The 19,127-nt window shown below is 40.3% G+C and overlaps 1 protein-coding gene across 2 annotated transcripts; it reads right to left on the minus strand.

Moving 5' to 3' along the window:
• Positions 1-617: 617 nt before the first annotated feature.
• On the minus strand, positions 618-15,913 carry LOC139725596 (BTB/POZ domain-containing protein 2-like). Of its 2 annotated transcripts, none has more exons than XM_071636686.1 (5): positions 15,697-15,913; positions 4,572-5,640; positions 3,838-3,925; positions 3,177-3,323; positions 618-2,564 (listed from the first exon to the last, which is right to left on the minus strand). In XM_071636686.1, exons 2-5 carry the CDS (start codon positions 5,597-5,599, stop codon positions 2,406-2,408), a joined length of 1,422 nt encoding a protein of 473 aa, XP_071492787.1. In that variant the 5' UTR covers positions 5,600-5,640; positions 15,697-15,913; the 3' UTR covers positions 618-2,405. The 2 variants fall into 2 exon arrangements, with proteins under 2 accessions (XP_071492787.1, XP_071492788.1); XM_071636687.1 differs by having other exon boundaries at positions 15,691-15,913.
• Positions 15,914-19,127: the final 3,214 nt, after the last annotated feature.

Consider the following 19,127-nt stretch of genomic DNA (forward strand, 5'->3'; position numbering starts at 1 on the left):
TTTCGCTGCCTGTATATATACAGAGATGTATTTCAATTTCAGTAACTTAAAATACTTTTGCGGTTCCACTGATCACCCTTGGTACATCAGTGTCTGTCTTGTTGCCCCACAAGAGACCAAAAATGAATGATTGACACACACTAGAAATGCAAACAGTGACATTTTGGGTGGCTACTTAGGAAATCCTACTGAGTTTCAAGCATGAGGTGGCACTGCAAGTGAAACTCTAAATGTGATACAGGCGACTCCCGTTATACCAAAGTCCATGGACCGGCAATTTCCTTTCATTATATAGAAATTTTGTCATATCAAAATTTTGTTATAGCTGAACAGTAAAGTACATAAAGATATAAAGATGGTAATTTTGGGACCTGAATATTTTACTATGTTGTAACAAGAATTCTGTCCTAACCATGATCGTTATAATGATAGTACACTGTATACATACCCTGGTAGCTATAATTCACAGGCAAACATATACATACATCGTGTATATCATGCACACTTTGCTACATCTGCCCGACACCATGATAGCCATTCATGGATATTGGCACAGAAAAGCAAACAAGGCCCCAATGAATGAGAGACAATTCTCATCCAGCAAACTAATAAACACACTTGAAGACTGTTCTAATCAACATGTATTGCTTTGTGGGCTAACAGAAAATTGAAGAATGATGACTTCCAAGACAGGACATATGCCAACCAGAAGAAAGAGTAAATTTTTTTTTAGCAATATACTACAAGTCAGCAGGTCCTCTCCAGTTTCTAATACAGCTACAGATAGTGCAGGGTGTCATGCCTGGCCAGAAATAGACTGAAAAGAAAAAAAACAAAAAACTGACGTTCACATTTTTGAGAAGTTTGTACCCTTGATGACTCTGGTGTAATCACTACTTCTCGGACCACATCTCCAGAATACATGAAACAATTCCAGAAGTGTGCCTGACCTCATCTTCTGCTCAATCTCTGTCAGATCAATCCTGAGAGTTACTATGCATATATGTCTGTGAACTACCTTGACATAAAGACAACCTTATACCACTACAACTCCATGACGTACGCAGTCTGAAGCATCAGACGAGTAGCGCACCTGGGCTTTGGGTCTAGAAATTTGACAAGCTTGCATTGGAAGGTCAGATGGTTATCGCAACCTGTCGCAGTTTCTTGTCAAAACGATGACTTGCCACATGCTACTCAATCCTGAATCAGGCTTGACCGACTCTTATCGCACTCACACTCTGGGTGGCATATGGGTGTAAACGCGAACCAGTGGTGGATGGAGGGGAAAATACACACAACACCTCAAGATTCTATGGCGTAGAATGGGACAAACATTTCCCACTACAAAGAACTACCAAAAATGTACGGACACACAGTGGCATTAATATTCCAGTCAGACTTACAGCAGCTTTACTTTATGTTCACAGTACCGTACACTACTGTACCTCCTGCTCTCGTTGGGCAATTTACAAGAAATACAGTGCCTCACAGTGCATCAATCACATTTGAAAACTGGAGTTTTCAGGTGACAGTTGTTCTCATGTTGGCCTCAGAAATCTGCTTCATTACCTGCACTGCTTTCACTGTATCATCTTTAACAGTCTCACACTGAATTTCACGAAAATGAAAAGCACTACACATCCTCTTTCCCTGGACTGTGAGTGTCAGTAGTGGAGCAGAGATGAAGTATGCACCATGCAGAATATCATGATGCTTTGATACTTCGTGTCAGAGTGACATGCTCTTGATAATGCCCTTAAAACAAACATGCACCGAAGGTTAGCGATAGGAGCGAAGAAAACAGAAGCACACACTAGTCAATAACTGTCGCCAGAGCATATGCAGGCAAGCACTGAGTTAGCTAAACTGCAGACTGCTTTCAAAGTTTCTGCACTGCCCAGTGAGCACGCAATTTCCATGGATGCTCGTTGCAACATGATGAGGGTGAATATGGTAACTGTGCCAAAAAACAGTGCTTTTTTGAGAAAAAAAAAAAAAACAACCGCAGTGGAGGCATACAACTGAAAAGAGCAAATATGCTGATTGTGCAGCTACTTTCATATTTGGCTGTAACTGCATCTGCCACACAGTCTACTGAAATTAGAACCTATGTCACATCAGATAACAATAAGTATCCTGTGCATCATTCCAATGCATATTCCTTTCACACCAGGTCCAAACCAGTGTCCAATTGACACTGCATGCGATGAGCAAAAGAAATAAGACTCTATGAGAGAAACAAGTCGCTTCTTGAAAACGCTTGTTCTCCACATATTTCTGGCCAACACTTGCTCGCATATGCTTCTGATGTGTATCTAACTTTCGTGATTTCACGCAGAAAGAGGGCGGTTGAACCAGTACTTTGGCATGGAAAATGGTCAAGTATCCCCGGGGCACTGTCCTCACGTATAGAAGATCAACTCTGGAATCTGGCCATCTTCCACAGACGTTCCATTGTTGTTTCCGGCGACGTAGGTGAATTGGAACACCACTTTGCCATTGGAGGCGGATTCATGCACTGCCTTGCGGAGACCCTTGGTGCCATAATGTGAGTCTGGACCCTGTATATTGTGCAAGGATGGAGAAAAACAAGCACTGACACATTTCAATGGGTCACCAAAAGCAGAATATCACATCATGTACATCGTACAAACACATTTTTGCGGTCCAAAGTCTCTGCTATTGTTGATTATTAGTGATCACACAGAAAATGAGATGAAAATACTTCATTTGCTGATGCTGAGCATGTGTGTTGTAAGATAGTCTTGTTTCAGTTTAAAGTTCACACACACACACACACACAAATCACAAATCAATTCAGTGACAACTTGTGCATGAATCAGAATACACTTGTATACCTAACAAAATGGCAACACTCAATCCAAAGAACTTTTGTGCAACAAAATAACATTTCAAGAGGTACAGCCTGTAGAATGCAACTTGCATATTATGCTTCCACAGACAAGCCAAAGAAACAGCTAAAACTAACAAATTTTAAAAGCGAGAATCTGTGGTGCTTGAAAGCATGACAGAGTCAAGCATGATGCACGAAACATCAGTTCGTTTGGGTTGGAATACAATGCATTGGTGTTCCTTCTACATACAATAATTCACGAACGGCCATCTACACTACACGAACGCATGTCATCACTCGACAGTGATGTTGCACTGACCTTGAGTGTTGCACTCGCTACATAATTTTCACTGGGCTGGATTTCAATGGGCTCCTTGAACATGACGCGGAATGTGGCGTCCGTGCCATCACAGCTAAAACTAGTGTCATTCTGACCCATCACTTCCTCAGTCTCTGCATGGATTATCTGGGGGAAGGGAAATGGAAGATGTCAGGTTAGGTCCAAATAACACTATTACTACAACAAAATAAAAAGTAAACATACGAAAACAGTATATTCAATATACATCTTATATCTAGTGCTATATAAGAAAGTCACACAAATGTCACAAACAAAAGAATATCATAGATGACATCAACATGTACCAAACTGTGTTATATATATATTTCCCACTGACCCCATTAAATGTTATTTCAACTCTTGACGAGAATGACTTGCCATATGATAAATATGCCTCTATCTGGCTTGATTCATTAACTTTGTACTTATAAGAGTAGATTCCTAACATTATCAACATGTGCAATGTATTTTATCTACCAGTACACATAATATACATTATACACATTCAACACATAAATGCTAGATGTCTGTGTATGCTGTAACCATAATCCTCCTCCCCCAACCCCCTTTGTATCAGTAAGCAGTTAATATCTGAAATTACACTCCCCATCAATTAGTCTTCAACATCAAACACACTCACTTGAATGTTTGCTGCGTAGTCTGCAGGGCCGTGAATGGAGCCGTATAGTCCAAAGCCCACAACAAATATTCTTCTGTTGACCTGGAATCTGTATAAACCATCATACAAATAAAATGATTTGGTTTTCAAGTATCAACTTTTTGGTTGGGTAGAGCCTCAAAAGAAAATCTAGCTAACAATCATTAACACCTTTTATTAAATGCAAGTACAGAATACATCTATGCTATCTCTTACAATTACTTTGCAACAATGATGACATCATGAATCTAACTGATGAGTCTATAGAATAACAGTCTGTTTTGAAATTGCTCACAATCATCAAATGCAAACCTTTGTTTGGGCATCCATGATTACCAGCAAAAGAAGAAAAGAGCTTGGCAAGGTAGTGAAGAAAAATTTTACTGCATTAAAAAAAATTGTATAATGTACACTGTATGAGTTCCTTAAACTTATTTTTTTTTTTTTCAAAATCATGGAGATTCATAAATGCCTGTGTTTCAAGCACTGCATATTGCCTTCTAAAGAACTACTGCTCAATGTACACATCACCAATAAGTTTGCCGGAGCACTGCTGTTGGTGATGATGTTCAGCAATAGTAATTGCATTCACTGGTACTTCTGGTTTACTTTTTCTTGCACCAGCTCTAAGCTGTTTCTGATAATGACATCTTCCATCCACCATATATTTTTACTCTTCGATTACAGTAAGACCATAAATTTGTGGCACACGGTACCTTATTCTGTCACTGGTGCCACTGTAACCCCATCTGCTTTCCACCTGCAAGAATCTAGCGAGGGTTTGCTCTTTCCCTGTCAGGCAGCACCTGGGGTTGGAAGGGAACTCGGTGGCTGGCTTCGGGTTTACTGTGAAGTGCAGAAAGAGGTTCACCACTTCCCGGTCCGTCAGGATGCCCGACTGGGCAGCCTTGTTGGCAAACTCCTCCACTGTCATCAACGGGAACCGGATCAGCCTGAGGGCGCGGCTGAGGACCCGGCGCTTGTTCTCCGGTGTTGGTCTCATCTGTTGGCGAACAGCCTCATGCTCTGCCCAGCGGATGACGGCATTGAAGAGCATGCTCTCCTTGATGCCAAGCGTGTCCCTCTCTAACACGACAATGAGAGTATCGAGGTCTATATCTGTGAAACCTTCAGCATTCAAGGCTTCGACGGTGTTCTTATCAATGGTCTCTAGGCAGAGGTTAGCCAGCTGTGGCTCATCAAACAGTCTGGCCTGGGTTAAGAGCATGAAAGCATTGTCTGCAGAGAGATTCTTCTTGAGAAATTCCACACAAGCCGATTCCAGAGCTGGCACAGCGTACTTCTTGGCTGTGTACAGTGTGGTCATCACACTCTCCGGCCCGATCTGGACCTCATCAGAGTAAAGGAAGCGGAGGAGGGCAAGGAACGCTGCTGGCTCCACATCTGGCAATTCCACCTCGCTTGAGGTTGTTGCCATGCCCCCGTTAAACATGGCATCGAACACAGCGCTCCCGACGGACAGCACAAATTTGTGGGCAGGTATCCTCTGCATGTTGTCCCCTTTCCCAACAATAAAGTGCACATCACTCAGAGTCTCATTGTTGAACATGAAGGCCATTCGTTCTTTCACACTTGTCTTCGTTGACTGCCAGTTGTACGCATTGGCTTCACTCCGACTCCTCATCACCGTAGGAATGGGCGCAGGAGGTGGAGGTGTGGGCAAGCTCAGCTCTCGGTCTAGGTGCAGGTTCCGCTGTGCTGCTGCCCCAGCCATTTTGCTCATGCTCGATTGGACCTACTGCCCGTTTCACTCTGTGACATAGTCTGAAAGAAACAACAAAAAGGGAATCAATATCTATAAGGCCTATATGTGAATGAATACGTATTACTATCCATGAGCTGTCATCAAATTACAGTAGACTTTGTCTACTGGTGCATGATTGCATGTGAAACTGCAGATTAGAGTATAAATGGCTCTAGACTCTAGACTGGATGACTTCTAGGCAATCACAAGGATTATTGGGGCCACACACTGTATTACCTTACATTACACTTCTCTGATATTTGTGTTGGGTTACAGGACTGTATTCTGACATGTTTCAGCCTTTCAAGATGATATTGTGAACTAAATTTAGCCATAAACAAATCATTGCCATTAATATAGCAGAAATTGTACAGTTACCAATTCGCTACTCGTTCGCCACTCCTGGATAAGAATGCATGTACAGTGTATGCCCAGCGTATGCACATCATCTGCTGAAATTACAAAATTATGAAGCTAGCCACTCTGATGAAGGGCATGCATGCATCTATCATTCCTGTGCCCGGTTGAGAGAAACTCCAAAAATCACAAACAAGTCCACAAAATTGTATGCAAAACCTTGCATTTAAAAGCAAGTCCGTTGCTGACAGGACGTTTGATTTCGAATGCACATATCCAACACAACTGACTTTGCGTTGATTTTGATTACACACGATGTTTCGGGTGATAAATGCATTTGATGTGAAGTTGCATCAAGTTTCTAGCAACGGGTAACTAGACAGCCCTGTCACAGTGCAGCTGCGCAAGGCATCGGGTCAGGCACAGTCGAGCTAGCAACGGCCAGCAACGGGATCCTGAAGCCAGCATGTACCCTGACAATTTATCATACTCATAGTAATTTGCTGGCTAATTTCAGCAGAACATGCTCCTCTGCCAGGCAAATGCGCATACACATGTGATGCAGGCCTTGAAATAGGATTTTGGAGGGGCAAGGCCATTTAGAAAAGGGCACTTTTTCCAAGAGGCCAGCCATTAAAGGGCACTTAGGTCAGTCAGAGGGGCACCAAGGCCACATTGGAAAGGGCATGTTGGGTGTTTATACGTGATGTGAATGCCCCATAGAGCTGTATGCTATCGACCGTGCTGCTACACTCCAGCAGCGCACGCACGCACGCATAAGATCTCTCCGCAGCAGACGACGTTAGGCAGTAGGCCATACGCAATACGATGTAGGTTCTATAATACAGTACGTTCTCATCGCATACGCCGCGTTCGCTTTGGAGCACTTCCGGCACCATTTGCTTTGAGCATGCGGGCATGAATGCAGAGCGAAAGAGATGGCAATGCTCGCAGCCGTCCGACAGGCCTGGCATTTTTTAGCATAGCTTTCGACCACTTGCTCCGGCCCGCCGCTGCCTAGCTAGTAACTCTATGGCCGCTGCGCTGCGGAGGCAGTCAGGACGGTAAAAGCCGGTTGGGCGTACATGTACGTACACGTCATCTCGTATCTCGGAAAGATACTTTGAGTTTGAATCAGATTGGGACGCGAGTGAACTGAAGGTATGATATTTGAGATCAGGAAAGTTGTTCAAGCTTATCAAAGTGTAGACTTTGAGAAAGGGCATATTATACGTCATAAATAATAACTTTCATTCTAAAAGGGCACCACGGCCACAAGAAAAAGGGCACATTTTTTTTTGGCCGTAACTTTGATCAAGGAAAAAAAGGCATTGCGGCCAACGAGAGGGGCACCGACGGCCATGGCCGTCGGTGGCCGTCGGTTAATTCGAGGCCTGGTGATGAGTAGTGAGCGAATCTCGAGCAAGAATTCATTATTTCTGTAGAATCTATGTGTATAGCAAGCTATGCACTAAGCAATTGATGTTAAATTAAATGGCAATAATCGATGTCATTATTATTAATGGTCAAAGCTGCATTGTAATGACAGTTACAGTAACAGCAAAAGAAGCCAAAACATGTGAGAATGTGTGACCCGCCACGACAAAAGGATCTGAAAGTCGCTGACGGTTGAGCAGGGATAATTGAGTTTGAAATCAGATCATAAAAATCTGTCAAAATCATTGAATTTCTGTTTCTGGCATACTGTTGTAGTTTAATGTTTCGTTGTAGTTTAATGTTTCGTCTATCATCTGTTGAAATTTTGAAACTAAATGAGCAAAGGAAAGGCAAGAAATTAGTGTTTTTCTGGGCCATGATTTTCCGACTTTCAACGGAACTGAAATGTGTCCGAAGATTTGGACTTAGCGCTGCAGATAGACTCCGCCCCTTGCAATGATTCGACAGTTTCCATGAATCGACCACTCATAAGAATATATAGGTAAGTGTATTCTCTCCTAGTTCATGAATAAAATATGATGTAAATCAAGTGCGAAATTTAAACTATGGAACTACCTCCACATGTGTTCTGAAGAGCATGACAGTGGGCCACATCGCTGGACCTCTGAAATCACTGTCCTGACCCACCCAAGAGAAGGTCAGCTCGCATATAAGCAGTTCAAGGTTACGTTAACGGGTAAGTAGAGTTGCATAGCAACACATATAGACGTGTTTCATTCCAAGTTTCGAAGTTACAAGTCAGTTTATCTGTATTGAACGTGTACAGCATGTACACCTACAGCCACGGTGGCAGCAGTTTCTGAGATAGCTTCTGCGTTTACGCGCTATTTATGCCACCCGTGCCTGGATTTGTGAGATATGCGCCATGGTTCGACATAAAAGTATGCGTGTTGAATCTGTGCATATATATGCGAAAACGTAACGCAAATCTCTCGCACTGAGAATACAGCATGGAGTATATTGAGTACCGCGCTCTTGTAGTGCGATGTATACAGCTCTCGTCCCCGTGTAGTGGAATCATGGCATGCGCGCTAATCCATTCATAGGCGTACAGTGGCACGTCGAAGCATGGGCATAGGCAGTCGAACGGCGGGCACAGGCGGTCGAATGGTGGGCGCAGGCAGTCGAATCATAATGCTCACTAAATCGCTTCCACAATTAAGTCTCTTTAAAATACCTCAATCTAAATTTTGCAAGTATATCCTTAGATTGGTGATCGGTAAGTATATGCGCATACTTATCTGCATCCGTGCATTTCTTATCAGCGTAACTTAACAACTTTATTACGCAAGATCTAGTGTGTCAGTTCTTGGCACGGGCGGTCGAAAAATGGGCAACATGCTTTACTGATTGGTCGTGCATAGACCGCTGGCGCTAAGCTTGAATGAACAATGAACATTGCAGAGGTTGCTATGAGTATGAGCAGACCTTCTGTTCTACTGTCAAGAGGTGAAAAATGTCTTCGTAATACCTCGCTCCCCTTGATCGCAACTGCGTCGGAAGGAAAACTTTGAAGACCACTCGACATGGTCTCATAAAATCATCAATATCTCCACAGCAAAGTACTTTTATGAGTCGTGTATTTAGAAATTAAAGCGGAAGAGTAAGAGAATAATGTCATATCATTTTTGGAAAATCGACCTCCCTCGACTTTCAGATCCTTTTGGTACTATTGGGTCACATATAATTCTGTAACTCAAAATATCAACTAACTAAATTAGACTTTTCTAGGTTCTAGAGTCATTATTGAGGTCAAAACTGGGCAAATTCGTGAAATAGGGCCCATCACTGCGTGTCCGTACATATACTACGGCGGCTCGCCTGTTTAAATACTCGTGAATTCAGCCCCACCGTGTGGCGTTCATCGGTACATCACTATAATAGCACGCACGGCGGAGGGGCTTTCTTCCACAGTATAAGTTAACAATCGTGAATGCGGTCCCACCAAACGGCGTTTACGCGAGATTGGTACAACGGTGGGGCCGATTCCCACAGGCCACAGCATAGCATCTTTCGTCCTCCTGTTCTCCCTTTTTTTCTTTGGTCTTCACTTTTTAGTCTCGGAAGGACTCCCTAATGACTGTAATGTCCCTCGACTATTCGCAGTTAAATTAAATTTAATGGCCAATTTAATCATTAAAATACAATCCTAACCTAACCTTGCTTAGTATTATACGCGCGCGCATGGGTGCATGCGTACTGCGGTGCGGTGGGGCCGATTTCGCCCAAAACTGTTTTAGATCCTATCACCGTTAGCCCAAACCCCTTGGCCCTGTAACAAACGTTGTTAGAGTGGTCTAAAAGTCCGTAGTTACAGAGCACAATTGTAACAAACATGAATCTACATCATCTTGATCATCACTGATCAGTAAATTTATGGCGGCTCTACAACCTTCACCTAATGAACGGTAGGCAGGGCCGACACGGTCATGAGAATTTAACGTTCACTTATTGTTATAAGTTTAGTCTAACGTTAGTTAGAAATACAAATGGTTTATCCTCTCTAACGTAGATCTATTTCAATTCAATTCAATTCAATTCAATTCACTTTATTGATAATCATAAAAATGGAAATATATACAGAGTAAAATGTGTCGGGGAGTTCACAAAGAAAGCCAAAGGCTTGAGACAAGTGATCCCCTTTAGGAGAGTTGGATACATAAGAAGATACATGCAAATGCAAATTCAGAGTTACATTCAGATTACTTAATGACAGTTACAGATAACATAGACAAATAAGATGAAATAAAAGACATATGCTACTACATTACACAAATAAAAACAAACAGACAGAACAAGACTAACAAAGATGGACTGATACAATTCAATAGGCATTTAAAAGATATTGTTTATATCTAGACTTAAAAGCACTTTGAGTGGATACATTCTTAAAAATTGAATCCAAATTATTCCAAAACTTAGCACCTTTATATAAAACAGAATTTTTTTGCTTTATGCTCAAGCGACAAAATGGCAACACAATGTTATCCTTATTTCGAATTTCAATGTTATGTAATGCACAGTTCAGTGTAAAAGAACCATCAAAAATGTCAGGTAAAATTGCATTCGAGTATTTATACATAAAAAGACCAAGTTTGACTAAGACACTGTCAGACAGAGTGAGAGTATTCAATTTTTTGAAAAGTGGAGCGGTGTGGTCAAGAGAGTTGGCGTTTGAACAAATTCGAATTGCTTTTTTCTGTAAAACAAATAAACGACACAAATTAGTTAAGCTGGTTCCAGACCATACGAGACTACAATAATCAAAATGAGGCAAGATAAAGGCATTATACAACATAAAAAGAGTATGTTTCGGCAGTATTGAACAAAGCTTATGCATTATACCAATAGAGATACTTATCTTCCCATGAATATTATTTACATGTTTAGTCCAAGTCAATTTATCATCAATAATAACTCCTAAATAATTAATACTATCAACTTGATCAATAATTCGATTATCTATCTTAATTTCTGAATACGAAACCAATGAAACATCTTGCCGAAAACTTCTGTTAGAGTGGAATATCATATATTTTGTCTTATCAACATTTATCTGTAGCTTATTAGCTCGGAGCCAGTCACAAACGTACATCATTTCAGTGTTGACAGTACTATACAGAGTATTTACATCTCTATGTGAAAACAATATATTTGTGTCATCTGCATACAGAATGAATTGTAAAAACTTTGATGTATTTATTATATCATTAGCGTATATTAAAAAAAGAAGAGGGCCCAAAATACTGCCTTGAGGGACCCCACACGTTAAAGGTAAAGTACTAGAGTTTGTGCCATTAATACATGTGAACTGCTTACGATCTGTCAGATAATCCCTGAACCAACTGAGGGGTACACCTCTAACACCATAGTGTTCCAGTTTGTGCAGCAAAATGCTATGGTCGAGCGAATCAAAAGCTTTACTTAAATCAACGTACAGGGCAATCACGGTTTCTTTGTTGTCGAGTGAAGAAAGGATTTGTTCGAGGGTATGTAAAAGAGCTAATTCAGTTGAGTATAAAGGTCGAAATCCAAACTGTTCTTTGGCCAGTATTTTGTTCTGGAGCAAATGATCATACAATCTATTATAGATAATGCGTTCGAGGATTTTCGAAAATGCAGGTAAAAGAGAAATAGGACGGTAATTTTCTATTGCTTGTTTGTCGCCTTTCTTATAAATTGGAATTACTTTGGCGATCTTAAATGCATCTGGTACAACACCTGTGGTTAACGATAAATTGAATATAATAGAAAGAGGCTTGGCAATTGCAAAAACAGTTTTCTTAATAAATACAACACTTATATCATCATGTCCAGCAGACAAAGTATTTTTTAAACGTTGTACGACCTTGATGATTTCATTTTCATCAGTAGGAAAAAAGAAAACTGATTTATTTACTTGATTGCCCAGATAATCTGAAAAATGGTTTGAGGATTTGTTGACATTTTTTGAAATACAAGAACCTATTGATGCAAAATAAGAATTAAATATATTGGCAATCATTTTATCATCTTCTATTAATCTGTGACCCTTCAGAATACGTTGAGGCAATCTAGAGGCATTGCTTTGTCTGCCCAGAATTTCATTGATAACTTTCCAAGTTTTACAAATATCATTTTTGTTTCGTTCCAGTAAACGTGTGTAATACTCTTGCTTCCGTAATCGAATAAGTCTATTAAGTCTATTTCTAAATTGTTTGTACAAAAATTCATTTCTTTTGGAAGGGGAGGTGATATGTTTCCGATATAATCTCTGTTTTTTTGCAATTGATGACATAATCCCTTTTGTCATCCATGGTTTCCTAGGAGTGTATTTCTTTCCCCTAAATGCCTCATTGTATTCTACCGTATGTTTTTCACACATGGACTCAAATTCATTCATAAAAGCTTCATATGCAATATTGGGGTCTTTACAGTTTTCGACACATGACCAGTTGTTAGAATACAATTCACGTAAGAGATCATCACACACAATTTTTTTCAAGGTCCGTTTACAATGTCTTTTCGGGCAGTGGGTATCTTGAGCACAATGTGACTTTGTAATATGAAAGATCGGTAGATGGTCTGTTATATCTGAGAAAAGTACCCCAGGTATAATAGGTTTGAGGAAGAAAGATTTGCGGTGACACCATGTGTATGTAGTCCTTAATCGGATCGCTGTTTGGCAGAAGAGCCTAGAAAGAGGAGAAACGAAGAGGGAAGCGACATATGGGGGTTGTGAGGAGGGCAGAAAGTGAAGAGTGGGAGACAGTAATGGGCTAGAGGTTGAAGTTGCACTAGTGGAGACGGTAGAGAAAGGAACACAGAGAGTGGTAAGGAAGAATAGTGTGAGAATCAAGTAGGATGTTCGGACATCGTTAGAAGGGGAAAGATGAAATAGAAGGGAAGAGGAAGAGGAAGGAGTTGAATGTTGGAGACTCCTTCCTCTTCCTCTTCCCTTCTATTTCATCTTTCCCCTTCTAACGATGTCCGAACATCCTACTTGATTCTCACACTATTCTTCCTTACCACTCTCTGTGTTCCTTTCTCTACCGTCTCCACTAGTGCAACTTCAACCTCTAGCCCATTACTGTCTCCCACTCTTCACTTTCTGCCCTCCTCACAACCCCCATATGTCGCTTCCCTCTTCGTTTCTCCTCTTTCTAGGCTCTTCTGCCAAACAGCGATCCGATTAAGGACTACATACACATGGTGTCACCGCAAATCTTTCTTCCTCATTTACTTCACCATGCAAACCTTCAAACAACATATAATAGGTTTATCCATGACATTTGTAAATATATTATCAATGCAGGTGTAGGAAGATTGAGTTAAACGAGTGGGCTTAGTAATCAAAGGCCTAAAACAATTTTCATACATTATGCTCAAGAAATCACCAGTGGCGGAATGTGTAGAATATTTCAATATATCATAATTAAAATCACCAACAATGTAACAAAATTTATTTTCTTTAGCTATGTTAGAGATACAATTTTCGAGCAAGTCGTTAAATGCACTAGAATCAGTGTCCGGGGCCTTGTAAACAACTCCCACGATAATGTTTTTATCGCGTTTCTGTTTCACCTCTATGAATATGGTATCAACGAAATCATTTGAGAAAGACAAATCAGTTCTCTCATCATATGTCAATGCGCTGTCAACATATATGCAGACGCCACCACCTCTCCGGTTTTGTCGCGGTTTGTGAATAAAAGAATATCCAGGTATACTATACAAAGACGGAACAAATGGTTTGAACCAGGTTTCAGTAAACGCGTAGATCGAAAACTTGTGATCTAACGTTGAAATATAATCAGAAATACTTGAAAAATTAGCGGATAAACTTCTGGAATTTAAATGAAATATGGAAAAATATTCATCAGTATTCACATTACAGAAATTCTTATTGAAATCGTCACTGAAATAATGATTACATGGGGTCTCCATATCATCACCTGAAACATGATAATCATTCATTTGCACTGCATCAAACACATAGGAGTTTAGATTTGGGGAAATAGAGTTTCTGTCGCCATGGAAACATGAATACAAAGTGCTCTGAAATTCTTGATCGTCGATGTAATGATTGAAAGGAAGCTCACTCAATATACAAAAATCACATTTCCAATGGATAGAGTGCAAGTCCAGGTTAATGCCAGAACATTTTACATGACACTGCCTACCACATGAACATACTAGTTTGATTTGATTCCATCGTACACAGGAGAGACAGACACAACACTTCATTACAACATATACAACAATAAATGCTTACATAACACCGTGACCACAAGCGCGCCTGCGGAATTTGAGGCAGGCAGAATTGAAAAGAATAACAGAGAGAAAAGTTCAAGAGGAGTTCAAAAGTTCACTTGCCTGGATTCTCAACAGCCTCCTATGTTTACATCGAATAAATTAAAGTTAAATTAGGCTGGAGTAAGGAAACATAGAAATGGTAATATGGGTCGCGTGAGTTACTTCAAAAACCGTTCGCAGTGTTCTTTCCAGTCGGAATGTGATGCTATCGTGAACAGTCTGTTGGTTGTTTTGACTTTGATTTTTCCGTCTTGGGTCCATACCTTGTGATCATGTTGGTTGTATTTCAGCTTCACCTTTCTCAGGAGACTCTGTCGTTCACTTGTCAGATTCTCGTGAATGTAGATGCCAGTCGACCTCAGTTTGGATCTCGAGGCGTAGACTGACGACCTCGGTCCGTAGCCGCAGAACTTGACGATGATCGGGCGATGAAGTGGCCGTCCTTTTCTGTCATTCCTTCCTCGCTCACCTATCCTATGCGATCGGTCGATGTCCTCCGGTTTGATGTCGACGTTCAGCTTCCCCTTCGCGAGATCGCAGATCAGTTGGTCAGTGCGTTCGCCGGTTGTTTCCTTGACTCCGTGAATGACAAGGCAGTTTCGTCTTGAGTATTGCTCAAGTTCCTCGATGCGGGATTCGGCAATGCTGAGATTCTTCTCAAGCTGTTTGATCTGGCTATCTCTCTTTTCAAGCTCTATCATGAAGCAACTGTGTAAGGCTGGGGCAAGAGCGGGGCCCAGGGCAGGTGCTAATCGCTCTTCCATCAGCCGCTGGTCAGTGAAAGCTGAGATGATAGCTTCCACAATAGGTTGAATGTCTGGTCTTGCACCAGTGGTCAGCAATGGCGGACCAGAAGAGGACGTGCTGTTGGTGCTATCGGTGTTCTTCGTGTTTCCCCCAGTGAGTCGGTCCGGATTAGGGTTAGGGTCCGTAGGGGCGGTTGCTCGGGTCCAAACCATCGTGACAGGATTGAGAAGGTTCCAAAATATACCTCAAAAATGAGTCAAAATTCGAGATGGTGGTCCAAAATCAACTTCAATATATTCCAAGAGGGTTAACGTATATGTCACTAGCCCAATGTCCACAGATTTGACTGGCTTAATGTTGAGTTTCGACAAAAATTTAGCAGATGTTCAGGAGCATGTGCGGGTGCATGTTCACGCTATTCACTATTGAATAGATATGTGTGATCATTGATATAGACCGGTCTAATCATGATAATACTAATAGATCTAACGTTAGTCAGTTCAGCTTACTCTACGGTAGAATTCTACATGCAGTTTTACCACAACTGCACAAGACTAACTGGTTAAGAGTCTAACGTTACTTTATATAGCGCCCGTTTAGAGTGGGTATTATACTATTAACGTTAACGTTAGAGAAGAAGTCGCACTCGGTCTTAGCTAGACTTCTATAAACGTTAGTTAGCTATTTATAGTTAGAAATTAGAATCTACTCACACTCACAGTGATCGGGTCAGAATCAGACGATCATTCCTTTCTTCACCTTCCCTGTCCGTTTCGTGTTCCAAAATATGTGGCAGTGCTTTTCAGCTGATAGTGGTATTTGAGACAGCAGTGTTGTGACGGTAGTTTTTGTCGGTGCCTTTCATGTATGCCGACCGAATAATATATCGTCGTATCGTTTCATGACTCTGGAATGAGGGCTAAAACAGTGTACCTTACCTATCGCCAACTGACAAAGCGTAAAATAAGTGGGCAGCCGCTTGGCCGCTATGTAACCACCGTACTCGTGTGTGTGTGTGTGTGTGTCTGATTGTGTGACACAGTAGCACTGTGTTCACATACGGAGGTGGTGGTGGGCTTGGGGCTGTATACTGTGTGTGTGTTTGCTCGGATGGATGGCGTATCTTTCCAGCCGGGCTATGGGTCAAAGTGCATCGAAGGTTAAAGAGCAATTACAGCCAAAACATCACAATAAACCACCCAATATATCCAGTTGTAAGCCCAAACGAGTGTCTTTTATCCTTTTCATGTTTATTCTCATTCATTAGGCCTACACCATCTGGGTCATTTCTAGGATTGTTCTGACTTAAGTCCTCAGTATTTTGTCTGACCTTTTCCTTAATTCTTCACCATTGTGGTTTGCTCTGAAATCTTACAGAATCCAGGATATCAGATATTTTTAATGATCTTTTTTTTTTAAATCTTTAAATTCTCCTGGTTTAGAGTGTATGGTCAAATCAAATGTCTAGAAAGTGTACAAAGCAGGGAAAATAAAGAACATAACATGCACTAGGCCTGACATGTTGCCTGGATTACCTATGATGACGCCCAGTAAGTTGAAGACTTGTTGAGGGCCATTCAAAGGGTTCAATCCTGAGCCTGAGGAGTTCCAGGTGATGTATTATCAATGGGATGGTCAGTTTATGCAATCTGGAACAAAATTGTTATGTTTCTGTTTCCAGTGATCATTGAGTTTAGACTTGAAGGCGTTCAATGATGTTGCCTCGACAGCATCAGCAGCACAAAGGCTATTCCAATTCGAATTCACTTGTCTTTGGCTGAAAGAGATAAATATCTCTTACTCTGAGACACCTCCCTTAATTGTTATAGCACCTATTTTTCTATAACCTAAATACTATACACTCATGGCCGGCGCCACGTTTTGAAAAGTGGGGGGCCCACTTCAGACTTCTGGTGCCACTTCCGGGTTTCACCAGCTAATAAGCGAAAAAAAAGGGTCTTCAGCGAAATAGAGAAATTTTGTTTATTTAATCATCTTTGTGCCATTACTCCCTATGTCGTTTGAAGTTTAAGCTGACAGAAAATTTTTATATTCCTCCTTATGGTTTCCCACTTTGTTGTTTTATTTTTGAGGTTATAAAGAGATAAAGAGAAAGAAAGCTTGTCCTTGCTCTTTCATTCTTGTCTCTTATTGTGTTAAACTGTTTTTTTTTTGTCATTGTTATCTTAAAGGGACTGTACAGTACTGGTTGAGGTGGGGATTCATGTTTTGAACATTCCTATACAAGTGAGATAATGAGAAACCTCTTATGAAATATGAAAAAGCATGTAATTTAAAGAAGGATTCAACGTTTATTTGATGAAAATTGGCTTTCAAATGGCTGCATGAGATATCCAAAAAGGTGATAATAATAAAAGGCGACAGGCCACGCCTTTTATTAGGATCTTTTTGTTTCACCTTGTTTTTGTATATCTCAGCCACTTAAAAACTGATTTTCATCAAATAAACTTTTGATACCCCTTAGAATTGCATGCTCTTTGACATCTCATATAGAGTGGTTTCTGAATATCTCGCAAAACGTTAAAAGCTAAATCCTCACCTCGACCAGAACTGTACACACCCTTTAAAGGGCATCGGCAAATGAAAGACAACATGTCAAATTTTGCTATTTTTACTTTTGTGCCTTGGAGGGCAAAAACGAACGTGTTCACTCATGTCGTTTCCCTTTGTATAATCTAGCTTGATAGCCAATTAAGTTACCTTCAATAATATGGTATAACATACAATGCATTGACTTTCGTCAGAATCTTCGATGAAAAATATGAACTCGAAAAAGTGTTTACTTTTTTTTGTGAGTGTGTATATATCATATTGACTATATATATATATATATATATATATATATATATATAGATATACATCCAACTATAATCTGATAGGATTAATGTGATCAGTAAACTGGTGTTAATGAGAAAGTCATGCAACAAGGCTTTATTCGATATTTTAGTTTACTTGAAGGTTTTCGCGCAATTTTAATAGATAAACAGCATAATGATACCTTCTTTTTTCATTCAAAATTCCTCCATAAAAATCTTGTGACGGGCCTGCACATAATTATAGATAACACTAGAAGGTAATGACGCATGACACTCAAACTCGAGCTCTTTAACCCTATTCCCACGGGGGGGGGGGGGGGGGGAGGTATTTTGGCCCCCCTCGACGTGTCGCATGATTATTCCGCAACGCGTGATGCTCTCGCCGCGACATTTTATGACTTTTTTTCTTGCAAGTATCGCGCAACTTTTGAGACCAAATTTGTTGCCCATGGGCATACCGCTTTGAAGCCACGCCCCTTAAAAAAAAAAACTGTCGACCCAAGAATTGCTCAAAAACATGAATTTGTGTGCAATTTTGGCAATTAATTCATATAAAAACAAATATTTTTACTTTCAATGGCTGATAACGATTTATTTTAGCCTGATTATGCTGTAAAAAGTTCTGCGACAAATTTTGACGAAAAAAACCCCAACAAAACAAAAAGTAAAAAACAAAGAAATTGACATAAGAAATTCAATAAACAATAAAATACATAAGAAATGATTATGAAGCCGAGTTTTTGCTTCAAGGACAAGTTCACCTTCATAAACATAAGGATCGAGAGAATGCAACAATATTAGTAGAACACATCAGTGAAAGTTTGAGGAAAATTAGACAATCGATGCAAAAGTTATGAATTTTTAAAATTTTTGTGTATGAACCGCTGGATGAGGAGACTACTACAGCTTGTGAGTCATATGCGTACAACAGTATAAAGAAAATGTAAAAGAAAATTCAACATATTTTCACTTTTTTCGCATAATAAAAGAGCTCTTGACTTGCCTCTTTCTAAAGGCAGGGGGAATAATATTGCCCATAACATTTGTCGGTAACGAGTCAGGGGAATGTGTACTTTTTTCAAAAGATGGAATTTTGTGAAATTCTCTTTATATTTTCCTTATATTGTTGTACGCAAGTTATTCATACACTGCAGTAGTCTTCTCATCCAGCGGTTGCTGCACAAACATTTTAAAAATTCATAACTTTTGAACGGATTGTCTGATTTTCCTCAAACTTTCAATGATGTGTTCTACTAATATTGCTACATTCTCTCAATCCTTATGTTTATAAAGGTGAACTTGTCCTTTCAATA

Source organism: Diadema antillarum, unplaced genomic scaffold (genome assembly GCF_040938485.1).
Source record: "Diadema antillarum isolate AM-2024a unplaced genomic scaffold, OU_Dant_1.0 seq00000050_RagTag, whole genome shotgun sequence".
Lineage (NCBI taxonomy): Eukaryota > Metazoa > Echinodermata > Echinoidea > Diadematoida > Diadematidae > Diadema > Diadema antillarum.